We start from the raw sequence: 27647 nt of genomic DNA on the forward strand, positions 1-27647 counted from the left end.
TCCTCTGACATCGTCTTATTAATCGTTAGCTTACTATGCAAACATGACAAGTGAAATCTCCCGCAGCAAGCTTAAACATGAGGGAGGTTGATCACGCAGAGAATCGCTGAGCTTATGTGAGTGCGTGTGTAAAAGCAGCAGGATTTATATTTCAGTTCTGCTGAGCCAAATAAGACAGGTCAGGGTGAAGAAGTGACAGCCAAAGAAAAGCTTACTGCAAAACGGAGAAGTTATGACAAATCAGACTGTAAGGCAAAAAGAAGTTTTATGGTTTCATGGACAAAAGAATTTCTGTGGCTGCAATATGACGAGCTAAATAACCAGGGCTGCACATAAGTGGTCCGCAGGTGCGCATTCGCTGTCAAAATAAAAAACACGCACAAGGGTTAGGGTTAAATTTAAAAACTGTACTTTTGAGTTAAAATATATATTTATAATTTTAATAAATGACAAATTAAAAAGGCATGAACATTTTTTTTGTATCGAAAAAATATCGAACCGTGACACCAAAGTATCGAACCGAACCGTGAATTTTGTGTATCGTTGCACCCCTAATATATATATATATATATATATATATGTATATACATACATACACACACACACACACACACACACACACAGGGCATATACTTGTTAGCTCATTTCTTAATTCTTAGTCTTAGTACTTTACTACTGTCTTTGTGGGCTAGATTCAACAACCTGCTCGAGCCATTCCTCACAGACATTGGTCCATATTGATACTATTTACTGGCTACAAATCCATAATGTTAATCTCCAAAATATGAATTTTATCTAAAAATTGATGAAACTGCCATTGCTTTTAAAAACTAGTGAAAAAGACCTTGTTATTTATTAAGACCAAAGTATGGCATAGTGTGAGATATATATTCCGATAAATTTGCTGAATTTTAGATAAGGTGATTTATCAAATACTGCTCAAACAAACCTTTGGTTTAACAAGATAGATGAGCTGTAGAGACAAGAAAGCATTGAGTTACTGCTAGGTGATTGGCTGACTGGATATTTTTGTTGACAAGCTGTTGACCAGTACCTAATACCTAATAAAGTGCCCAGTGAGTGCTGAAAATCATGAATAAAATGGGAATAAATGGTGCAACATTATAATGAAAGAAGTCATGTAGCTACTCTTGTAAAACTCTCTATACAGCGTTTGAGTGCCTTTAAATTTATGTGTAAACATATTAACCAATAAACTAATAAACAGGGGCAAAATTACAGAAGAAAAATAAAACTTTTTGGTGGTGAAATTGTGACTAAAACTGATCATAGAGGGTGCTCATTTTAAATAGAAGCAATATCTCTTGCGGGATAATGTAGTTAAGAACAGGATGTTGAAGCCAGAACTGTGTAAGACTGATGTGCTGATAGGTTCCATCAGTTCATATAACTCCTTCATCAGTTCCATCACTGCAGCAGCCTCTGCTTCTGCTGGTGCCAGCAGTAATATTTGTCACAGAGCCAGCACAGATTTAGCTTGAAGAAAATGTGGAAAGTTTATGGGAAATTTGCCAATTTCATGGTGAAATAAGGTAATGTTAGGTAATGGTATTCCACATCAATACACTAGTCCAGTTTGCCGCAGGTCCTCCTTATACAACTCAATTTCAGGCTGTGCCTTGCTATTCGTTTTCACCATTGTGTGCTGCTAATCAAGGCCATAGTTAATTTGAATGATTGAATGACCGTGTAGCCAATTTGTGTACTATATTACGTTTATTTCCAATGTCACTATTTTTAGGTAGGCATACAAAAGTCTGTTATTTATTTAAAAAAATTTATTGTAAAAACGTATTTTTCTACATGAGATCTCCACCCCCTCTAGCACCAGTTGCCACTATTCAGAAATCCACTGTATGCTTAAGACAAGGAAACAAACCTGGTGTCAGATCCCACTGATCAATCACCTTCACTTCTTTGCTAATGATCTCTCAGTCATTCTCAGCTGTCACCTTACTTGTGCTATGTTTACAACCAGGTCACAGGCAATTAGGCCTCCTCCCTTATGTCTCCTCCTGATCCTGTCAATCCATTTATCCATCCATCAATCCATCCATCCACTACATAGCAAAGATTAACCCAAGGACTGATAACCCACCTCATTTCCCTACTCCACTTCTCTGCTGTCCATCCATCACTCTCTCTCCATACTCATCTATCCATACATCTCTCTGGCTTAAAAAACATTAGCTTGAGGGCAAAACAGGGCTGCTTCTTGTTTCCTTTTTCTCCTTCGTTCATATAACCATCCTCTTATCCTTTCACAATTTTATATGTTACTCACACCTCGCTGAGCCGTTATTCTTCCATCCACCCAGGCACATCAGTCTAACCTTTTCTTCCCCTCTCACTATGTGCAAAAGACATAAAGAATGGATAAAGAATATATAGAGTATTGCAGTACACTGTAGAATAACACAACTAATCTAAAGTCTTCTATTTACTTTTTCTTCTGTAAGCTAATAAATTTAAAGATGTATAGCTGCTTATAGTTTATTTTACATATATATATATATATATATATATATATATATATATCTTGCCCCTTTGCAAGACCAAAGACTCTTATGTTTGGTCTTGTAGGCTCGTATGTTTTAAATAGGGGCAATTCAAGCTCATGCGGAGACAAGACAATTTCATATTTTACTACAGCAGAATGGAAATAAAGAGGATAGGGTTGGGTGAAGGGTTCTGACATCAGAGATATTTAATTCTGTCTTTTTTTCAGTACTCCTTTGCATGTTTTTTTTTCCTTCAGGGGTAAGGGTTTATAGAGACAATAGTGCCTGCAGTATTCCAGAAATAGGTATGGAGCAGAATGTAAAACTTTTATAATGCACACACAATAACACTGCTGTTCTTTTATCCCTTCTTTTGTGCTCACTTTCTGTCTTTCTGTCTTTCCTTAAAATTCAGGGAGCCGCTTCAGTACATCATGCTCCCAAATTCTTTAAATGATAATACACAGCGGAACCTCAGTATATGCAGCCACCTATTACAGTTGCGGCATTTTCTTAAAAATCAGTGTGCTTATGCTCAGATTCCCTATGTCACAGCACAGAATCTGCCTTGGAGGAGACATGAGACGGGATTGACAGTTGAGTACCTGGGGAATAAAACTTCTCCTGGCTTGTCTCAACAAACAGAAAAGAAGAAGAGTGGCTGTCGGGCTAGTGTTTGGTGTTACCCATACTGTTTGCACAACGGATGTTTTTGTTTGGCACCACAATGAAGTTCCCAATGGGGTTTGTTTGACAGCAAGTAATAGTTAAAAATGCTGTTTCCCTCTCCTCTGTATTTTCACATTTGTTCGCCTCACTTATCTGATTCTGTTCTTTTTCTCCACCTGGCTCTTCATTCTGCCTCTCTCTATGTTTTCTGCTGTTCAGTCACAAGCACACACACAGATAATATTCATATGCGCTGCCAAACGTAGACTGATCCATGGACACCAGAGGCACTTCGTCAGCTTCAGTTAGCATCCAGTGTCCACTGTGCTGTGGTCACCCGGATTATAACTTGCTGGTCAGTGCATGTGTGTTAACTCTTGACTGACACGACCTTCCAGCTAAAACAAATGGAAGACATCAATCAGTCCCACAGAGGAAGCCTGCAAATACTCTAGTATTCATGAGTTCACAAGGGTAAAAGCTGTTACCACAAAGGTTGAAAAAAAATAATCTGGTGTGCTCTTGCCCTGACCACACTGGAAATGGACAGAATAATGTGATAGGACTGAGGACTTGAATGGATACTTTGACATTTTACCAAGTATGTTTGACTGACACCTCGCAGATCAGATGGTGTATGCTATCACTGAGCTTATCACTATTAATAGTAAGCTTACTCCGTGTTAAAGTAACATGTTTTGTTTTGTTTTTTTCCCCGTCATCTGCATGTACTCATTCACAATTTGTTATTGTTCTACTGTGCTTGTACTTCTACTATTTTGGGCTTCTGATGTCTTTTCATTGCAAATTATGTACTGACCAGGTTATTTTAACTTCCCTCTCACAATATGTCATACATCTTTTTTAATCAGAAATAACTAAAGTCTATTTGTTATGTTATTTTGTACCACTTACTGGGATCTGAGTACATAAACACTTTGCTGTAATAAAATCTTTGTACATAACGGCCAATTTTACATAAGAGCCAGGCGATTAGGGATGAAATGTTAAGCCTTGAAATATAAATGTTCATTTGAATTACATATTTTTAAATTCTCTTAATTCCTGTGTTTTTAATGTATCTTCATATGTTAAAAATATCTGCAAAAATTTTACATCTCTTTATTTTCTACCATTTATCAAGATCTGAGTCACAAGGGTAGCAGCTCATCCAGAGGGTACTGAGCGATCCCAAGTCAACCAAGAGATGTAATCTCTCCAGCATGTCCTGTGTCTGACCCACAACCTCTTCCTGGTACGACATGCCCAGAACCTCTCATCTAGGAGGCACCCAGAATTTATCCTATTCAGAGACCTTGACCATCTCGACCTGTTCCTTTTGATGTGGAGGAGTAGTGGCTGTACTCTGAGTCCCTCCCGATTGATCAAACTCCTCACCCTATCTGGAGAAGCTCATTTGCTTGTCTCTGCGATCTCATTTGGACACAATCCAGAGCGCGTAGCCATAGGATAGGATAGGAATGTGGATTAACCAATAAACTGACACCATCGCTTTCATGCTCAGCTTTCTAATTTGTTACAACGATTGGTCAAGAGTTGCTCCAGACACGACACCAAACTGTCAGTCAATCTCCCACTCCCATCTCTCTTCACTTGTGATTAAGATCCCGAGATGCTTAAACTCCTCCACTTGGAGCAGGAACTTGTCCCTAAATTTGAGCAGACACTTCTCCATATTTCAGCTGAGAACCATGCACTCAGACTTGGAGGTGCTAATTCTCATTTCCATCACAAAAACAGAGGTGACAACACTTGGCTGTGCCTAGAAATTCTGTCCATAAAACTTATGGACGGAATCAGCAAAAGTGCACAGGGCAGCCTTGTCAGATTCCAACACCAACCAGGAATGGGTAAGACTTATTACTGGCAACATGGACCAAACACTCACTGTGGTTGTACAGATGCCTTCTGTCACACCAACTGTGTGCATGTCCTCCTTCACTACATCTATGAATCTCATCTGAATGATTGTTCAATGTTGTTGTACTAAATTCTAACTTCATTAATGCTGAAAAAGTTTGGTTGTTCACTAGTGGCGCCTGAAACATAGATACTAAAGATCTTTTGTGAAATTGCAACTTTGTTTTCTGTTACTTATCCAGGTTCTGTCATCCCACACTACAATACAGCCTCAGCAACATGCAAGAACATTACACAAGGCAAAGGAAGCCATACACAAGTGCATGGATGCATATGCACAATGCTAACAGTTGAGAGAACCAGAGAAGTGGAGATGTAGGAACCTGCAAGCAGGATAAATCAATGACATCCTCTTGTCTCTCTGTCTCTCCCTCTCTCTCCATCACTCTGCTCCTATGTCTATCTCTCCTGTTTCCATGCCCTTTTCCATCTTTCTTTCACTCATGCATCTTTTACAGCTTCCTCTTTCCATCCTTTCTGCAATCTCCCACCTGGCCTGGAGGTGGGGGGCATGGTGAATGAAGAGTCATGCAAATCTACTTAATAAGATGGAAAAAAATGAGGAAAATAGAGATTTTTCTCCTTGGAGACATTTTTGTCTATCACTGTCTTCCATTCTTCAATTACCATAACACTGCATGTTTCCAACCAGACCAGCTTTCTGCAGCTTATTTATAAAATTTTACTTTACTTCACGAGCCAGTCAAAATGTCTTTTTTTCAGATCAATCACTCTAACCTCTCTCTGTGTTTTACCATTACCTTATTTGTCTCACCCTGGACCTTTTCATATACCATTGACAGTCAGTTTCAGTGGTATTAGCCCTCATCCATAGAGCTTGGTAACTTGCCCTTGAGGGCTGTTGCCTCTCAGATATGTTCCATAATCACAGATAATCTGAAGCGCTGCTCAACATGCTGTGCATGAATAATCCAAATTAATTAAACATTTTAATATGCCTATTTCTGTGTTATCAGCTATAATGTATTTGATGTTATCAGGAATCTTTATCTGGCCTGTAGGTCTTGGGATTTCAGTTTTGTCTCAGCTGAGCTACAAATGCCTATTTATTAAAAAAAAAAAATACTACCTCAATCTTCCTCGGGGATGTCCCTTTATTTATATATATGCATTTTTTTCTCTTCGGGTGAACCATTTCATGACATGTTAAACAACACTTAATGCTGGTTAGAAAAAAAGGTGATAAGTCAGGTAACATTAGTTTAGGCTCTGAATTCAGTAAAAAGCTATTTCAGCAGATATATGGAGGATCCTGTTGGGACAGTGCACTGCCAACATCAAAACAGAGACAAACCACAGGATATTAGTCTGTGAGCCAATAACAGGTGTGTTATTGAAAGGAAACACAAGACAGTGCTCAATTTTGTCTGACATTTTTCTGCTTACTGTAGTGGTATTGAAGTAAAAATATATCTGGGACATGTGTTCAGAATAAAAATTCACCATTGTTGTCCCTTTAAAAAACTACATAGAAGCTTTTGTTGCATCCTGATCCAAAGGTTAATTCATATGTCTGTGGAGTGCTGGTGAAAAACAGCTTTGTGTGTCACTGTGGCTTGGATTTCTCAAATTTTAACAGTAATTAACCCTGTCTGGAACTCAGTTTCTGGCTTTGTTTCTATAGCAGAATCTCTCTGTGTGTTTATGTGCTAAACGAGAGGAAACTCTGCGTCTCCCTCTCTGTGTCACGCATTTATGGTCATGCAGACTGACATAAATTGTTATGCAAAAAGAAAAAGAGTTAACTGAACATTTTCAAACATGTCAGAAGATTTATGCAAATGCACGTGTGAATGGGCTTGCATGTGTTCCCAAGTGACTGCAGCTATTAAGGGTATTTGAGCTTGTGCGCGCATTAAGAGATCGCATAAAAGAAAAATGTCTTTCAATCATTCAAAACATGTAATGGTGGGGAATGTTTTTCACATGGTGGCGGGACTGTGAAAAGGCTCCCAGGGTCCCATGACTCTCTGAAGTCACTTAACATAATTTACCACATATGTCAAATAAGACTGGAGATGAAGTTGAAGTGACCTCAATTTAGGAACACTGCAGTTTGCAGGCCATTGATTTGCATAAAGAGGGAGAACGTTTCAATCTCTCCTCCAAAAGATGGAGAATATGAGCCCGTGTGTGAGTGGAAGGAGACCATGGGCATATGTGAGAGTAAGAATGTAATGATTGTGACTCTATTATGACCTGAGCTGCTGTTTCTATCGCTTGCATGGGATCTGAAAGGATTAGGTCATCTATCTCCTTTCTAGCTGTCTCTTGTGCTGTTCAGCTTGTTTCATTTTATCTCTCTTTTCTTCAAATCTAAACCTCCTTCCTTCTTATCTCCTCAGTTAGCCACAAGCCTTTTTTTTTTATTGTGGCTGTTTTAAAGTACTCGATGCCGTTTTTCTCTCTGAAGTCATTTAAGATGTAGCTGATAGCTAACGAAGCAATTACACATGGCAGTCTTGTCGCCTCTCTGTAAGAGATCAGTGGAGCCTGACATGCCTGTATATGTATATATAGAGAGATATATAGGCTCTGTGTATAGAAACCGAAGGTAATGGAGCAAAAATCCAATTCTACCACAGTGTAGTGGTAATAATTATGACGGATCTCAGGTATTTGCTACTATTATTATCGCTCGATAGCTGTATGCATCTGTGTGAAGTATGATGGGGATAAAGTCAAAGCGGATTGGTGAAGAAGAATCTAACAGGGAGATGAAGAAGGAGGAAGTCGTAAAAGAGAAAGGCGCTCAGAAGAATACATTAATTAAGTAAAAAACAACAATAACAAAAAAACCCAAAAGTTATTAATGAAACTGTGAGCAGGCCTAGGAAAGCTCAAAGAGAAACCGTGAGGAAGAACAGAAAAGAAAGGTCAGGTTAAGTGGTATGCTCACATGAAACCAGTGGTATTACTATAATTAGGGGAATAAGCATGTATTGTTAATGGTCTGGTTAGGTCAAAAAGGCACACAATAATATTGATTGCAATTTAGCTGGGCTTTTTGAGGACTTGTCAAAAACAGAGAAAGCTTTAATGCAGAACTGTAGTCAGGTACAAGAAAAACACATTAAACTTCATATGGCATGATTAATATATATGTTCTAAAGATGAAGTGTGAGAAGGGAGATGATCTATAATTTATGCAGGAATATAACCAATGGTAATTGCGTTTGGTTCCAGACTTAGACTTTTTTTTTTTCATTTTTTATGGGAAATGTCATGTGACTTCACCACCTATGTTAAAATACAAGATAACCACAAAGCAATTTATAAATAACGGATCAAAAGTTTCTATAAGGAATGTGGTCCCTTTATTTGTTTACACTTCTGTAACACGGGTCACCAGACCTCAGGGGTGGTTAAATAAATATGTTACAACATTTCAGCAGTGAACAGAACACGTGGGTTTATTTGAGTTTCAAGAATTTTCTTTTCAGCAAACATATGACAAAGCTTATACAAAAGCTTCCTTCTCTCTGTTTGCTCTGAAGTGTAAACGACCCAGAGTCTATGAAACTGAGGAACTTTATCAGTAATTCATACAAATGAAAGAAACTGTTTCTGTTCCTTTTATTTCACTGCTGTTTTTTACTTTGCCATTATTATTTCTTTGAAAATTATAGAGTGCGAGCCTTTTTCTTCCAGCTTTCCTTTCTGATGGCTCAGTTTTTTAACCATGATAAAAAAAATTGGATGTTGGTGACAAATATATTTTTTTATTACAGTATTTTTTTTTGCAATCATTTTTTTATTATTATAAATTTTTGTAGTATATGTGCACCTAACACATAACAGTTATTGGCTTGGTCTACATATTTTAGAAATTTAGAAAATTATGCAGTAAGGTCAACTTTTCTTCTTTAAAAAAAAATAAATCTTTTGATTTAGACTGATTTAAGTTACTTTATTTTACATGCTGTACATTTTACTTTGCAAATAAAACAAGACCTATGTATCACTTAAGCACACAGTACAAAATAAAAAAAATGACTTGAGTGAGAGAACCAGATAGCTTTCATAATATTAAGTATATTTCAATTAAGTATATTCTTTCTTAGCTTTTTTTGGTAAGCACACAATGCAGAGGAGAAAGGAAAAATAACAGCTCTTGGTTTTCATTGCAATCAGCATGCATTGGTGAAACTTCTGCAACGTACCCACATTTGCATTCAGGGACTACAACTAATTGAATGGCTGATGTATTGGTGATAGTTCTTTTTCTGCTGATATACCAGGATATTAATTTCTTTTCTAGTTTTTCTTCTCCGTGGATTTATATACATAAAAAGGTTCCAGCAGGACTTTCCTCTAGCTTTCTTTTTCTGTTTCTGAGTGAATATTTCAGTATATTTCACTATATTTCCAGCCGTACACACTGGCCATGTATGAATTTAATTGAATCCCTATGACAAATGAACAAATGTTCAGAGAATTAAGGGAGACTGTGGCAGGAATACTGTATAACAAGTGCTTGAATTCCCTAAGAAGTAATTATGCTCTGCGATTAGGGAATTGTGCCTTAATGTAATTATCCTGTGCTTTAAAGATTAATTTTGTCTGTGATGGCATGCTGTGTTATGTTGGTGCCTCACCACATTATCCATAATCACAGATCACTGTTATCTGTGAAGACAGACGCACTGTGCATACGTGTCTGAGGATATCATTTTTGTGTCCTGTTTCTGTAAGTGTATTGGAAACAAGAACATGGACTGAGAACGTCTTCAAGCAACTCACAGAAGTCCAGACGCTTTTCTTTCCAAGCTCCTTAGACTACGATGACCTGGATGACTGAGAACCTTCACAGCACTGTCCAGTAGAAAGTTATCAGTATTATGCATAAAACAAGTAATTTAAGTAGTAATTTATTTATCAGCGGTTTTTCACAGAAGTGTATTCTTTACCACAGACGTATAGATCATCTTAATAATAAAAATCAGAGATTTGAATGTACAACATCTTTTTTTTAATATAGCCTGCAAAACACAACTAAGTGCACACATACACCCACAACCACACACTTGCACACAATCCATGAACAAACAATGTTATGCATATGTGCGTGCATGGCTGTCTTTTATGATGCCTGTTAAAATTCATTATGCACGTATCATTACCAGATAGCATTTGAAGATGCTTCTAATGAATCCAATTAACACCATGCTTTATTGAAGGGGAGGCGAGCTGCAGTGCTCAGGCTTTACCCGACGGGTGGACAGAAAACATAAAAAATGAAAACACAAAAAAATCATTTATTCTGTTCAAGACGTTAATGGCTTGGGAAAGAAAGAAAAAAAGAAAGACAGAGAAAGAGAGAATACAGGTATAAATATGAAAGAGCAGCTGGACTATGCTGCTACAGGGGTGACATGCAAAATGAAGAAATACCTGTGTAAATATGAGACACCATTTAGAGACTAGGTGCAATGGAATTCCCCAGTAAATCCAGGAATTATGCAAATCTACTCTACGCATTTGAAGAAATTATCCTCCCTTCACCCACAGTAGAACGCCACACAGAGGTTCTGTTTTAACTACTTACCCTACTGACTCCCCGTCCTCTATCTTCTCCATAATTTGTGCCCAAGATTTCAAAGAAGATGTTGGGGTTAGTGCCGTTGTCAGTGAACTCCAAGAAACTGGTCAGGCCGCTCACCCCGAACTGCAAGGAAAAGATTTAGGATGTGTTATTTTTGGTTTATCTTACAATTATTGTTGTTATCGTCAAAATTACTGTAATTATTATTGTGATTTTCATCACTATAATGATGTCAGCTTTTGTTTTGTCACTTCTCCCTACAAATCTTAGAAAACTAACAGTTTTTTCAGCAAAAAAAAAAAGTGATGGTAACTGTACACAGCGAAACCGAGACAAGTATGATTTTTACATCACATTCACATTCATATTATCACAGTCGTAGGTATTGTGTGTGACATTTGACAGTGATACATAATACAGGTGGTCTCTTGTGATTTTTTTTTTCTCATCATGGAGGCATTACTTTCTCAGTTACTGTGATAGCAAAAGAATAAACATTCCATTTCACCTACATACACTTTAGTAACCTTCGGTGAATGGACCAGAGCATTATTAATCTGTAGCGTATAAACTGCGAGTCTGCAGACAGGCCAATGTCATACCTCGTGTCATTTTTAGGGATAATTATTCAAGTTACTGTGGTTTCGCCACGCGGATAAATTTGTGCAACTGTCAGACGCTGGAGAAGGACTGAAAGGGCATGCCGTTGTCTCATGCTGCTGTCATATATTCAGTGGGAAAACTTCAGCTTCTGTTGATGTTTGTCAGGATAGAAGTTACAATGATTTGAACTGATGAAAGCAACAACTGTTTATATTTTAGGAAAGTCAAATAAATGCGCTTATGGTTAATTTCAATAAGGAAGATCAATATTCACTCATCTGCCTGCTCTACAGGGTGTTAGGCTGCTTTTCTGTTTTCTACATCACTTTCACTTTTCCCAGCTGTCAATCTCAATACTGACATCATCATTCTAGTCCAATCGTCTTTTTACCCGTCTTCTTTGGGGCGATCAGCCTCCAGTTTGCATAGTTTAAATCTTTGCTCTCCGTCATTCTCGCTTTCAGACTCTCATTCATGCAACCCACCTCATCCCCAACTTCACCTCACTGACACCTCAGTCAGAGCTTTTCATCTTCACCATCACCAGTGTCTAGACTCCCGGGGGTCCTGCAATAAATCCTTTCACGGCTGATCGGCGGAGTGTAATCGCCATATACATTAATATCTCTATCTAAATAAACCAAGTTCAATTCTTTCAAGTAATCTCTTTTTATTGAACCCTCCTTATTTGATATCTGATGTCTGAGTTATAGAATAGTGACAGTCTTCCCAATTTTTGTAAATAATATTCTGAGAATTTGCAGTAATATCTCTCTTTCTGTACTCAAACACACCAGATGTATATGTGTGTCTGTCATAAGCGTGCATACCCCTAATGCTGATATGCTTTGAAGAACAACTAGTTATATTAGTATGTCTATGGCACTTCATAAGATATGGTAATGTGCTATTGGGATTACTAATCTATGTAAATATTTTATTCACCTGGGATGAGTGCACGTACTTAGACGCACACTCAGTATATTGCATGTTTACATCTCTGCATCAACAGCTGAGGTTGAAACTGAGCCCTTAATAGTCATTTAGGAGAACCTGGATGGAAAAGATGTTTTATTAAGTCTAAGAAGAGAAATAAAATAACAGCGAAATGAAAAAAAAAAGACTTTTTAATTTTTGGATGCTTGACAGAACTAAGATGAAAGTAACAGCGTATGTGTGTTATAATAACAGCAAAAATAAATTGAGAATCGTTAAGCCTAGATTTGAAAACAGTCTCCCAGGTGCTGCAGAAGATGTAGGGGCTGGGTCACAGGCCTTACAATGCCTTTAAAGTAATCAATAAAATTTTAAAATGAGTCCTAAACCTTAACAGTTTATGTCGCAGAGATTCAAAGGTGAAAATGTAGCAGGCAATACATAGTCTTCTAAGCACAAACACAACACGCACTTCAGGTGTAACAGCAGCATTTATTCTCCACTCTGAGTTTGTCAATGAACACCAGACAACAACATCAATAGAGCTCCTCATCAACACCTGCAAATTAGTATTTATCATTACCATATTGGCCCCACATACCAAAACACTGATTAAACACACAGGCACGCACAGCAAGTAAAGAACACTGCTGATACAGTGCGAAATGGAACTGATGCCAGGCTGTTGAAATCAACTCTATTACTGCTTAGGGCTCTTTAACAGAGCTCTGCTGAGACAGTCATCAAGGTTGGTTTAGCAGCCGGGGCTGGCTGATGAAAGTGTTGCCAAACCCCAGCCTGATCGCAAGGTGAAGTGCAGAGATAGATATGAAAGCCATTGCGCTGCATTTATTATTGTCTGACACTAATCCTAAATTAGCATTTCACTTGGCTTCATCATTCAGTCAAACTGTCATCCCTGGAGTATTTTTTTTTATTATTGATATCAAAACAGGGGGCATTGATCCAATTGGATTTAACAGTGATGAAAGTGTTGCCAAACCCACGCGTAAACTCAAGGTGAAATGTTGAGATTCCTAAAATCACAACTGCAGAATGAAGTCCTCTACCTGCCAAAAGCCAAATATGCAGGAACTGAGAAGAAATTGCCGACTGGTGGATTTACTTTGTTCATGCAGTCCTTTGAATGCACGATCACTTTGTGTCTAAGGTGTACTCAGGACAAAGGTAGAAAGCTATGATTAGATTTATTGATAAAAAAATTGATCTCTCTGTGATCAGAACAATATAAAAGTTAAGACAGAGTTTTTTCAGAACCTTATCCATTCGCATTCTTCAGTTACAGGTGACTCTAACGTATTAGTCAATTTAGCTATGACTACATCTTGCTGTTTCAGCCAAGGAAAAATAAGAGCTGTAAAAAGGTGTCTTGAATTGCAGATTAGTTGTTGTTGTTTCAAAAAGAAGGATAAATATCATTTGATTTTTTTTTGAAAGAGATTGATTCATAACATTTATTATTATTATTATTATTATTATTATTATTATTTAGAGATGGCACGATACCACTTTTTTATGTCCGATACCGATACCGATATCATAAATTTGGATATCTGCCGATACCGATATGAAGCCGATATAGTGTTTTTTAATCAACAAAACTTGGTTTTTTTTTAATATCTTGCTGCATTTTGTATAAGTTCATACTGAAGTTTAAAACAACAACTACACTAAAGCTAATCTGTTATACCTGTATGCAAAAAAAAAATGTTTCATAGTTCAGCAATACTGATCAATCTAATAAACTTAAACCTACACCATCCTCCCTATTCTGGTATTTTAAAGAGTACTTAGCGTAAATATTAAGCAACCTAACTAATAGGGTTCCAACTCCCAGCAACAAAAATAAATAAATAAAAAATGGGGAACCACCCCTCACGCTTCACCTCATGATGCTTAATCGACGTAATCAACCTTAATTTGATGCAGTGTGAAAAAAAATGCACAGAAATCAATTATTTTTCAAGAAATATTAAATAGATTCAACATCTTTCTTCAACAAAATTGCAGACTGCACAGATGGTACCTTCCCAAAGGAAAAAGTACTATAGCTTACTAGGGTATATATATTAGACTTAATAGTTACTATATACAGTAATTGACTTCTATTCATTTTACATCAAATTAAAACTTTGGGTGTCAGATAATTATTTATTAAAAGCTAGACATTTTAAATGAGAATAAGAAAGAAAAGTATGTCTTTGTGCCCCCTTTTCCCTGTTAATGCCCTGTCGGCCCCCCTGGCTAAACTTTGCTAGATCCGCCCCTGCACAGTTACCAGCGTCAGCTACGTAGAAAAAGATCCTGGTGTAGAAAGTAATATTAAATAAATTCTAACAACAGCTTATCAAGCTTAAACGTGCTGCTGTTGTTCAGCCGCTGGTTTCCTCTTTCTGGTGCAAAGTGGGCCAAAAACAAACAAAAGAGACGGACTCCCGACAGAAAAGCCGATCAGCTGATCATTAAGCAGTTTCATGATTGAAGTAGCAGCAGGAGAGGCAGTCGCTTGTTAAGCTTAACGCAGGAATGCTTTACATTCAGAGATGGACTTACACACTTGCTTTACTTCTCTCGGGGATAACTTTGTCGGAGATGAAATGCCGGGTTGCTAGCGAAGCTCCAAATGCTATCCAGACCACCGACAGGTCCTACATGCCACAGCCGCTCTATCACGTGATGCATACTGCTCCGACGTGCTAACGTTCTGAGGTGAGTTACGGCGTGTTGCAAGTTTTGTGAGGTGCTTTCGTGATATTTAATGGATCGGATTACATTTTTTATTTTTCTCCGATATCCGATCCAGTAATTTAGGTCAGTATCGGACCGATACGTAATATCGGATCGGTCCATCTCTATTATTATTATTATTATTATTATTATTATTATTATTATTATTATTATTATCCCAGCTACTATAGGACAAGATGCAGAATACACCCTGGACAGGTCAACAATTCAGTCAACCTGTCTTAAACTTGTGATAGACACAGGACTAAGTCAGAGAGACAGATGAAGATTCACACTTACATTCACACCTATGAGCAATTTAGAATCACCAATTAACAGTAAGTGCAAACATGCAACCCACACAAACATGGGAAGAACATGCAAACCCTACAGAGAAAGGCCCCAGGCCAGATGATGGCGTCTAACTCAGGACCTTCATGCTGTGAGGCAACAGTGCTACTATTATTATTATTGCTGTTATCATTATTATTACTATGATTAATATTATCCTGGGTTTGAATACACCATCTGGCAGGGGACATGTAAACTCTGTGAAGTTTGTTCTCCCTGTGTTTGTAGGGGTTGTGTGGTTTCTCGCCAAGTACTTTCTGGCTGGCTGGATGGATGGATGATTATTTAAACAAAGATTTATTTTCTTCAAACTGGCATATACACACATATGTGCATACTGCAGGAGAGTGATGAAATAGATGGATTGTTTAAAAAAAAATAACAGAAATATTTTCCTGGCTGTCCTTGGGATAGTAAAATTTTGAATAAAATTCCAATATTAATCACAGATTATAGTGTTGGTATTACAACATAAATCAATATAAACAGGCTAATAAAATATCCAAGCATTAGTCAGATACTAGAAGTAGTGACTGCAATGTAAAAACATCAAATTAAATCTGAAATTAATTGGAAAACTGAAGATGAAATAAGAAAATGAGAAAACTCATCAGTACTTTGTTATTGCTACAGAAGAATATTTATTTTACATTTACAATTTTTTTTCCTGGGGACCCTGTGACACCCCATTGAAGAGCCGTAGGCTGTGGATCTCTTAAGATCTCACTGTTGGGTTTATAAGGCCATGTTACTCCTAAATTTCTATCTTGTTCAAAGAGAAAATATAAAACAAAGTTCTAAGCTAATCGAACTTAGTGTTCTCCTTTTTAAAAAGAATCGATAAGAGAATCGATAAAGAATCGAATCGTTAAACAGAATCGAAAATGGAATCGGAATCGTGAAAATCTTATCAATACACATCCCTACTTTTGAGCATTGTTACAAGTGCTCCTCGGCATTTTCACACTGATTTGGCCTTTTCTAAAGTGTCTCAAAGCCAGGAATTGTGCTCATTAATAACAAATAAACAAATAAATAAATGTATCTGGCAAAGACAGTGACACCGCAAATACTGAAATATTATGAAATAACGCAGAGATTTCAAATGTGAGAAGGAAATGCAGGCAGCACTGATAGTAAAAAGCATTGAGATGCCAGGGGGGTGTGGAGTTGCAGTGGACACAGCTCATTGGCAACCCTTGGGATCCATGTCCAAAACATTATTCTTAGCACAGCATCCGAATGTATAAATTGCAGATGCCTACAGTGTGGGATACTTCATGCTGATCTAGTGTGTCTGGTACCTCATAATTTCTAAATGTTAAAAAACTGATGGTCTAAATCCAAAAGCACTTCAGGACATGAGTAAATGCCAATGTTTTGATGAAGACAAAACAGTCAAGAATTTACAGTCTGGGCTGTCCATGCTTCAACACACACTAGGGCTACTGAAAAAATCTCCAGTGAATGAATATGCAGACTGTCACAGCCTGCGTGAGAGATGGGGGATCGTGTGATGGACACAGATTAAAAAGAAATTGATATTCAGCATGCAGAAACTGTGCTCCTCTTTTCTCCTGTAGGAGTTGAACACAGGGTTCACAGGGTGTATCACACAATAGATTTGGTCTAAACATTTTTGATGACCCTCTTCTGCACAATGAAATTGATCAAGCATTCAACTCAGGAGCAGAATTTGGAGGGTTTTATACTCATAGCCATTGGGAAATGAATGCTAATGAAATATGGACAATGTCAGAAAACAGCAAACACTCTTTTAGCTTGTTAAACAAATGGTTAGGCTCTGTTTTTTATATACATAATGACAGTGTAATATGCCTTTTTTATATTCTGGTGAAGGTATTGCAATAAAAAACTGTGGTGCCTTACTGCTCTTTTTATGTTTTAAGAGAGCAAGTCTATTATTGAGTGCTGTGCACTAATTTGTATTTCGTCTTAGCACCTAGTGATATGCTACTTTTATAGCATGTGAATCTGAATCTGTTTCATTTCTGCATTCGAATCAGTCTGTAAGGTTTTATATGTATGTCTGTATGGTTTTAAAGTTGCACATTTGGGTGCAATGGTGTTGGATTTGAAAACCCATCAGTTGTAAATACAAAAGCTGTTTATTAACCTCAGCATGTGACTCATCTTAAACTGGATTGGTTCGTTTTTTTGTTGAACTGCGTCCTGACTTACTCTGAATTAATGCAAACACAGTTAAAGACAAACTCTATGTTCAAGCTGGCTATAAGTTTAGGAGCCTAAATCTATTCTGCTCTTCACTGACTGCACAACTATCTGAACTAACATGCCACAGATTTCAATCAATCAAGGCTTTATTCGCCACGTGCAGGTTGCCCTGAAGTGAAATAGGACCCCCATCCCCCCCGGACCTTACACACACAACACAGACATCACATGGGGATACAGGTCGGAGATCGGTAGCGTTACAGAAAAAAACCACTGAAATATACACTACAATGGGAAAGTACAAGAGGAAAAAAAGAGACCTCTACTCATGCTGGGCTCCTGGGAGGACAGCATGAGAATAGGAAACAAAAAAACTTCTCTGCACAAAAAAACACATAAATGTCCACAGTACAACATTATGGAACACGTGACAAGCCACAGGGTCGGGTGGGGGGTGAGGAGTAATCCGAAGCAAACACAGCAGCCATCCTGCCCAGCGCTACCATTCCAGCGCGGGCTCAGGAGGGAACAAGCATCGAAGGCGTTTGGAAAGGGAGGGGGAATTAGTGTGTGCATATCAGTGTATACGTATGTGTGTGCGTGTCCAGAGTTCAGCTGAGACAGTGTCCTTCGCCCTGGTATGCTAAGTAAACAGTTTTCCAGCCAACCCAGGTGGCCTTGCATGGAATGGGAAGGAACAGACTAAACACAGTCATTATCAGGGTGTTTTTGTTCGGCTCCAACCTTGCGACCACAGCTGGCGCCGAAAGGGTATCCGCATGAAGTGATGGTGCTTTTTACTTTAGTGCGAACAGCTCATATGAATGATTTTAATATTGGAAAGAAAATACAATGTTTTATGGAAACTGAATTGGATGTTGCAACACGTAGGCTTATTCTGTGATAGAACAGGTGTTCTATGGCGAGGTCTGTCTGCCATTCATATAACAGTATACGGCTCTCACCGTGGTTTGCTAGAGTTCTAAAGGGTTATGAATGCTTTTTGACACCTTTCAGACTGATACACTGATAATCTAAGTGGATACACCTTGAGGTGACTTTTGTTGTGATTTGGCGCTATATAAATAAAATTGAATTGAATTGAATTGATACAAACATTGGACAGCTGGCTGTATTTGTGAAGTAGTTAGCAGTAAACAAATCTCTGGATCTTTTTAAACTGGGATCAGATTTAATAGGATATAGTTGTTTTCTTGACTAAAAGCCACAGGAAGCTGTAGGTACTGACTCCATATTAATGCCTTAAATGTATCGTACCTCACGCACCATTAATCTCAAATCAGCATACTAATTATTAGCCATTCTGGTTGTTTCAACCTGTCAGGAAGCTATTGTTTATTTTCACCAATAATCACCATCTTCACTGTCTCTGCTTGCACTCCTGTGACACATGCACTGCATTACTGCGTGAACTTCTCATTAATGGTAATTGATGTGTTTAAGACATTGCGAAATGAAGTGAACAGAATAAGTTGCAAGTAGGCTCCCTAAAAAAGGTTCACAAGTCTTTAACCACATATGAAAAGTTCTTACTGTATGAACTGAGGATGCTTGCTTGCAGAACAACAACCAGCTTACCTCTGTGCCTACATCTGTGTATACTCAGGTAGACTCACCAGAGCAGCCAAGTACACATTATGCTTGCACACTTGGTGAAGCACCTTCCTGTAAGCCTTGAGAGGAAAAAACACAGTGTGAATTTCTTCACCATTTTATACCTTTTTGACAGTATCCAGCATACTCTTGCCTCCCTGCCATGGTTTGGAGTTCTTCCTGATGCAGCTCAGACTGGCCATGCTGTGCCATTTCCTGTCCTCCAACTTTCTGTGGAAGGTATTGGCCAGCAGTAAGACTGTATCATAGATGTAGCGGTTGGTGATCTACAGAAAGAAACATAAAAAGGAAGATAAAAAAAGGCAATGCAACTTGAATTGTGTGAGAAAATAAAGACAAACTTGTAATCAGTAATAAGTTTCACAAAACAAACAGTCCAAGCCTTTCCAGGTTAAAATGCTATTAAAATTAAACAATTTATTTCCGGACAAATTCAGCAGCTTCTTGATCAAAAAAGAAAAATATTACCTTGTCTCCTTAAAATCAACAGTATACAGCCTGACTACGCAGCCAACATTGTTTTTGGGTACTTCTTATAAGTAAGAACAAAAAAAAAGCTTTCAAGATTAAATTAATTAATGTACTGAAAGGTCATTGACACCAAAACAAAAACAAGTAGGAGACAGGAGGAGTCCACTCATTCTGTGATTGATCATTGTGTAATGTACAGTACCAAGCCTCTTGTCTCTGTGTAAATGGGAATGGGGTAAAATAAATGAACTACAATGAATCCACGCCTACACACAAAAAAGCAAGCAAGCAGTGTGGATCCACTCACATTAATGGACAAATGAATACAATCACACAACACAAGCAGAAGCCTTGATCTCTCTAATATTGCATTTTGTACACCAAAAAGAGGCTTTGAACACAATATTTTTTAAAAATATATTATACTACACAGTGTTTAAATCTTCTTCAACTTTTTGCCCAGTACTTCCATTGCTGTGAAAAAGTATTTGCCAACATCCTGATTTCTTAGTTTTTTTAAATATTTGTCACACTTAAACGTTTCAGATCACCAAGCTGATTTTAATATTAGACAAAGATAGCCCGAGGAAATACATAATGCCCATAGCTCTGAATGAACTTTATCATGAAAAAATCCTGTACTAGTTTTAGGCAAAATACAACTGGACAAAAACTTTCCAAAAAGTTCAACTTTTGTCTCATTAGTCCACAGAATATTTTTCCCAAAAGTCTTGGGGATCATCAAGATATTTTTTGGGAAATGTGAAACGAACCCTGGTATTGTTTATGGCCACCAGTAAATTTCTCATTGGAACTCTCCCATGGATGCCAGTTTTGCCCAGTCTCTTTCTGACTGCTGAATCATGAACTTTGACTTTACTGAGACAAGTGGGGCCTGCAGTTTTTTAAATGTTGTTCTGGGTTCTTTTGTGACCTCTTGGAGGAGTTGCCGATGAGGTCTTGGAGTAATGCTGATAGACCGGTCACCAATGTTCCCTCTAAGCAGCGCACGTGCGCAATTGCGCACTGCTGGCACGGTCTCTGCGCACAGGAAATCTGTGTTGTGCACAAAAGAAAAAAATCTAACCTGCATTGAAATTAAAATTAATACTTTTAACAATTCTGTTTTGCAGTGTTAGTCAGTAAGTGACTGGCTGCTCCCGTATGGGATTAGAATGATGCCACCTTATCCCATAGTCCAGCCAATGATGCGATTCACATTCGTATATATGCAGCTAATCAATGTGGTTGACAGGCTATGACAGCATCCTTATGTGCCGACACCGGTGTTTTAGCGAGCACAGCGGCGTGGCTGATGTGGAGTGAAGCCACGTTAATGACGTGTACAACCATTGGAGATGTGAGCAGGACAGACGGAACAACTGACGGAAAAAGTGTGGACTTTATACCAGTTTTTAAATTGTGTTGATAGGCCACGTAAAACCAGAGTTGTGATTAGGGCCGCCACGATTAGTCGACTAGTCACGATTACGTCGACTATCAAAATCGTCGACGACTGATTTAATAGTCGACCCGTCATTTGAAACTTTGTAAGATCACAAAAGACGCAGGAATAAGTAGTAGGAATTAAGAGTGTAATAACGGACTGAAACAGAAGATGGCAGCACTGCATGTACAAGGATGCCAGCTGCCGTTAAACCCCGAAGAAGAAGCAGTGTCCGAGAATTCATAGCGCAGTCCAGCTCAGTTTCCAACAATGGCGGCAGCTAGTTTGTTTTAATATTAGTCTTATTATTCTTTCTGGGTCACAAAATTAAACGTTTAACATATTTTCAGGCGAGAATGTAACTGTATAAACCTCAAATATCTGCTCAGTTTATCAAGACACCACATATTTTCAAAAGTGCTCCGACGTTTTTGGAGACGTCTGTTACCCACTAGCTCGATAGCTAGCCGGGGGCAAGGCTCACTAGAGCCTGTGAGAACACCGGACTCCCGGCAAATCGTTTTCAAACCCACCACCGTCTTTCGCTACTCAGGTTAAATATATATAAGTCACTTAGATAACTTAAAAATGTTATTGTTTGGCTTTTTTTAGTATTTTATTTGTTCCTGAGTAAATCGGTTTGGCTGAGATTAAAGTTATACATAGCAAATTCAAAAGTGTTAAATGTTTTGGTGTTAATAGTCTTCTTGCAAAAGTAGAGTTAATTTTACTCTAAGCAGAGTCACATTCTTTTAATGTAACTCTGAGGTGTAAAATGATAGTAGTTAAAATCGAGTGTTAAAAATGAGTGTTTCTATGTCAAATCTGGAGGTGTTACAATGGAAACATTAACTCTTGACCTCTTAACTCTGAACTCCGACAGGGGCTATGACACCAATAGAGTAAATTCACAGACTCCGCCCCCAGCACGGCTCCAATCGAAGCTGAAGTGAAGCCGTTTCAGAACATTTTGCTCTACATATTTGAGTTGTTTGCCATGCTTGGTAAGTCATTTTTTCAAAGATTGTTTCAATTATTATTATGAGCTTTTACTTCTGTGGCTCTTTGGAGTTGATACAAAGCTGTGTGAAAGGCATTAGCCATGTTGCTCGGTGATATATTCTGTTTTAGCTAGCTGAAAGGTATTGTTTGCGGGCAAATACCACAGCCTTGAAAAAAAGCTTGCATGTGAATTTTCAGTCAAACCTTTGGTCAAATACACCTAAAACAATGTGTAGAATGTGAAATGTTGGTATAATGGTGCTACTTGAAGCCTGAAAACGATCGCCCATAAAAAACAAAACAAAACAAGCAAACAGCAGTAGCAGACGTCCTGACTGGGTTCTACGTTAGCATAGATCCCTACAGAGTTTTGTGCACACGGTTTAGGTAAAAATGAAAAAGGTTGAGGTTTTACATTTAGTTCAGTACTACCTGTTGCCTGTGTCCTTGTCTTTTGGGAAAATACTTTACACAAGTAATGGCTCAAAAAGGATTCCTTTTTTTTTTTACTGTGCTGCAATTGTTTACTGGATTATTTGTGCCATTAATTAGTGTCAACTAATTTTTATTCAATCGCCGCACAGGATATGCTTGTGAAGATGGAATATGGGGGAGAGCAGAAGTGCGTTGAAGTTCCACAAAGGGATGAATGAAGGACATGCATATTGTATTGAAGAAATAAGTGATGAGAATGCTGTTATTTGCATTTACCATGTCAGACCTTTTGATAAACAAAATTCTAATGAAAGTGAGAACATGTATACTGTTACATCTTTCAGAAAATGTTTTGAAATTGTGGTGCACAGTTCAGAATAAATGTTTTTCAAAAACCATTGCATCTTTTTAGTAAATGTTTATTTCCAAAAGAAATTTCTAGAAGTTCAGAACAGTAAAATTCCCGCTTTTTAGAATGAATTAGAAGATAACTCTTACGTAGTTAAACTAAAATCCTCTTTGAGAGTTAATATATAAACTCTTAACACCAAGTGTTAAATTATCAACTCCAGACAGATTTGGTGTTTAACACTAAATCAGAGTTAACGTACCAACTCTCCAAAAAGAGTTAAATTAACACTCTCTGGTGTGGACCCATATAGACACTTTAATAGTGTTGAAATCAAATCCAACAGTGTTAATTTGGACATGCTGGATTTGCTGTGTAGTTTTTACACAGCTGTATAAACGTCAAGCAGACAACTGATTATCAGAAGTGTGAGATGCTCGAGAATATACTCCGGTGTCCCGTTATATTTTAGATAGCAAGGAGTTTATTAAACTTCACCGAAACAATCTGCAAATTTCATTAAAATTTAATAAACTATCATCTTGTCTTTATTTTTAGTTAGCATATACCTTACACACTTAAAGCTGTAAGCTAATGATAGTTATATGAGAGCAGATGCATGCTTGTGCAGTAAGCTGTAGGTTTTACGTCCAATGGATGCATGCTCTGATTAGTCGACTAATCACAAAAATAATCGGTGACTAGTCGACTATCAAAATAATCGTTTGTGGCAGCCCCAGTTGTGATTAAAAAAATATTCAATGTTTGGTTTTCTTCCTGAATACTATCGTTGCTTATATTTACTGCGGGTATAAACGGTAAAAACTGTGTTTTATAAGGAAAACGCTGGAAAGAGTGTGAGCAAAAACAAACTCCACCCCCCTCTCCCTTTCCTATTCGTCCAAAAAAGTACCATGTCGACCAATCAAAAAATGATATGGCAACGTGGCATCTAGTTGTTAAGAAACGGGGGGAAGTTTTGAGATGTGAGAGATTTTTGACGTTTAGCACAAATCTTGTGTAGTTAGAGTGTAGTATAGTGTTGTTGTGTGTGTGTCAGAACAATGAGGAGACTGCTGAATGTTACAGGTGTTACAGGAGTGATATATCTCCTGTTGTCAGGCCTGCAGGTATCAGGCTGTTGTTCTCCTTTATCTCATAGTGGACAGAAATTATTTTTTGGAGTGGCACAAATAATTTGTGTGGCATCAGATTTGATGCAGAACAGCTGATTGTTCTGTAAATAGTTTGAAATGTTTATTTAAAAATGCCTTGGCTGCATTTAAAAAATAGCTGCAAAAAACCTTGTTGTTTGCCAAACTGAGTTACTTTTTTGAAGAAGTAACTATATAATTAATTGCCCAGCATTGGTCATTATATACTATATTTTGCAGACAGAGAGTTACAGACTCTCTCCCAGACCACAGACTCATAATACAAGTCAGAGCTTTTTTTAAAAAAGAAAGAAAGTTGTGTTTTCAAAATTGGAGTTCAAGTTATTTTTACTTCCAATAGTGTTAACATACTGCACAGGTCAATGACTAGATTTTTTTTACATTTTCATTGTAAGTGGGCTAAAGCAGTTAATTAAAAGTAGTCTAACATAAATGCTGTAATTTGATTATTTTAATAAACCATGTAACTTGGATGGATTCGATGCTGGAGTGACCACAGTGCACACGTCTGATGTCGCTCACAGTGGTCCAAGGGACCGCTCAGGGAGTTTGTGTGTTCGCTCAGACACGTGAAAAATTAGAGGGAACATTGCCGGTCACTCCTGGGAAGTTTTCTCTATTTGTGGATAATGGCTCTCAGTGTGGTTTGCTAGTGTTCCAAAGGCTTACAAATACTTTTGTAACCCCTTTCAGGCTGATAGATGTCGCCTAGAAAAATGTGATTACATTTTTAATTCGTGATTTAAAAGGGGGGTCTAATTACTTTTATCACACAAGACCAGGAAAGTTTGGATAGCTTTTTTCCCTTAACAAATGAAATCATCACATAAAAATAATGTTGTATTTGCTTAGGTTATCTTTGTCTAATAATACAAATTCTTTAATTATCAGAAACATGCCAGTCAGACAAACATTAAAAAAATCAAAGACAGGGACAAATACTTTATCCCAGCACTATAATTAGCCATTTTTGCATGGCAACAAACCCTTGTGGTTGATTCATTCCAACTCAGGTCAAAGATGTTATTCACTGAATAATCTTCAGATATTGTTAAAGTAAAAAAACAACAACCAGCAAAACATGAAAGCTATGAAAACATAGCTGTTTATATTAAATGGTAAATGGACTAGTTCTTATATAGCGCTTTTCCACTCTTCTGAGCACTCAAAGCGCTTTACACAACTTGTGCATTCACCCATTCACACCCATTCGCACAAGCACAACTGACATTCACACACCGATGAATGCATCGGAGAGCAATTTCGGGTTAGTATCTTGCCCAAGGATATTTAGCATGCAGACTAGGGGAAGCCGGGAATCGAACCACCAACCTTCCGATCAGTAGATGACCTGCTCTACCACCTGAGCTACAGCCACCCATATTAGATGGGATATTGTAATTCAGACGCAGACATTCATGGCCAAAGCCTCACAGTATATAACAGCCAAGCTTACAGGTACACCTCATACAGAATAAAAACATTAAATCATAAAATGTAAGGGATAGAACCAGGTTTCTTGGTTTCTTAAAAAGTTGGCATGGGGGATGGAAGGATAACAAAAGATATTGTCTTTCTTACTGCTTATCAAATTGTTTACTGACAGTCAGGACAAAAGGACATGCCAAATTTTCCTCACATCTAACTTCCTTCAAAGTATCTTAGCTTTCACAGCATTGTTTTATGTCTTCCACGTGGTGATTTTCTTTATCGTTCTTTTTCTTTTAAAATTAAAGGGAAACTCTACTGCTCCGTGGGGAGCTTGGTTTCGGCTCTCCGAGCAAGCTTTGTATGAGAGTGTGTGTGCTTGTGTGGTCAGCCTGAGTTGATGTGCTTCATTGCAGTGTGAAATTGGGCTTCTGGGCCACTCTCTGACCGCTGAGCTGATCTGCTTCCTCAATCTCAAGCTCACTCTCTCCCACTCGCTCTTTCTTATGTCCTCCTCATCCTCATCCTCATCATTGTTTTGTTTTTCATTCAGCCATCCATCAGTCTGCATATGGAAATGAACATGCATGCAGCAAGTGCATGACTTTTGAGATCACTCTTTTCGCTAGACACCCAAAAACACATTGCCCTTGACTTAAACGACTTGCATGTTGACACCTATATTACATAAACACATGCATTTCTTTATCTTTCCTCTATGAATGTCTACAAGCAGCTAGTAGGCAAAAGTCTAGAAACAAACTCTTCCAGATATCCAAATGTTTCAATGTGATTCTAACATTCATCAAACATGTTCCTCCAGGGTCTTGCGCTTCTACATAAATCAACAGCATATTAATTTAATTTGATATTTTTGTCTTGACACATAAATGAGACTGTGCTCCCTTTTCTCTGTTCATTTGATGGCAGCTTGATGAGTCACATAAAAAAAAAAAAAATACATATATTGCGTATGTATTGCCACCCCAGGGGCCATTTACAAAAATAGTAAACAAAATGTGAAGATGGAAAAATAAACTGTCACTCTGTGTTTTCCATTGCCGTACTGTAAATGAAATGTGAGGTCTTACATAAAACTGCATAAGGATGTGGTCAAAAATTATTAATTTTACAGGTTAAAAAAAGCCTCAGTAACAATGGGTGGATGACTGGACAACATCGAACCAGGAGGCCTGCTGTAATTCAAAGCATTAGGATCAAGTGACATGTTTAAATGTCATACTGAAACACCTGTTGCATGTTTAAAAGATGCAAAAACAGAGCAAGGCAGAGGAACATTTGCCCATAGTAGTTTCTGTCTCTGTTTAAATAAACCCACATTATTCAGACATAGTGTGAACCAGTATATGTAATGATACTGGAATCTACTGCATGGGTCAAAATTAAATACAGCCATCCCACATATAATTACATGCCCTCCCCCTTGTGTTTGCATCCACTTTCCTTCGTTCCTATCTGCTCCCATCTCTCTACTCCCATACCTATCTCTTCATTCTTTTCTTGGTGTGACCGGGCGAAGTAAATGATAATTGCCTTGCCCCAATTTAAAGGAGGCTAAGAAAGGATTTTTCTGTCACCCAGACCAAGGAGCTGTCTAGCATCTCCAGACCCCTTCTTCTCTTTGGGAATTTATTTTTTTCTTTTTGGGATGAAGGTCCTGGTACTCTGTTTTTCCAAGGCTTTATTTATTTAGCTTTCCTGCCTCATTAGTTTGGGAAGGGAAGTTTTGGGTCATAAGGCTCATTTCATGGATGGCCAGTCTTTTTGTCTTTTTTGCTGCTAAACACAAATTGGGGTGTGGCATCATCTTCATTGAGAGTCACAGAAAAAAAAAATAGCAAGTGCACTTTAATACATTTAAGTGTGGTCCCTTAAGTTTCAAAAACTTGTTTCTGGTGACATTGTTAGGATTATTAAAATTAAGATTTTTCTCATTAGAAATGAAAGTTAATTAAAGTTGTCATTGTACTAGATTAAAGATCCTTTTACTTTTTGTACACTTTGTTCTGTTCTAGAGAGAAATTAAAGTGGAAATGAAAAAGTGACAATTTCTGAAATTTTCTGGAAACCTATTGGAAGTTCAAAATGTGAAATTTCCCTTTTATAAACATATCCGGTCTTTAGGTGATGACATGATGAATCCTGCTTCCGG

General features: G+C 37.8%; 1 protein-coding gene across 6 annotated transcripts in view; it reads right to left on the reverse strand.

Annotated features, from left to right (window-relative positions):
- The window catches only part of grid2 (glutamate receptor, ionotropic, delta 2), a 555291-nt gene that overhangs the window by 136272 nt on the left and 391372 nt on the right, over positions 1–27647 (reverse strand). For all 6 annotated transcript variants that reach the window (XR_014279959.1, XM_082553593.1, XM_082553595.1 and 3 more), the window contains exons 7-8: positions 19272–19433; positions 10702–10821 (exon numbers count right to left, since the gene is read on the reverse strand). Coding sequence is in view for 5 of the 6 variants with exons in the window: in XM_082553593.1 (XP_082409719.1) it covers positions 10702–10821; positions 19272–19433 (282 nt within the window). In the remaining variant the exon portion in view is untranslated. The remainder of the gene's footprint in view (positions 1–10701; positions 10822–19271; positions 19434–27647) is intronic.

This window comes from Aulonocara stuartgranti (assembly GCF_965226115.1).
Source record: "Aulonocara stuartgranti genome assembly, chromosome: 12".
Classification (NCBI taxonomy): domain Eukaryota; kingdom Metazoa; phylum Chordata; class Actinopteri; order Cichliformes; family Cichlidae; genus Aulonocara; species Aulonocara stuartgranti.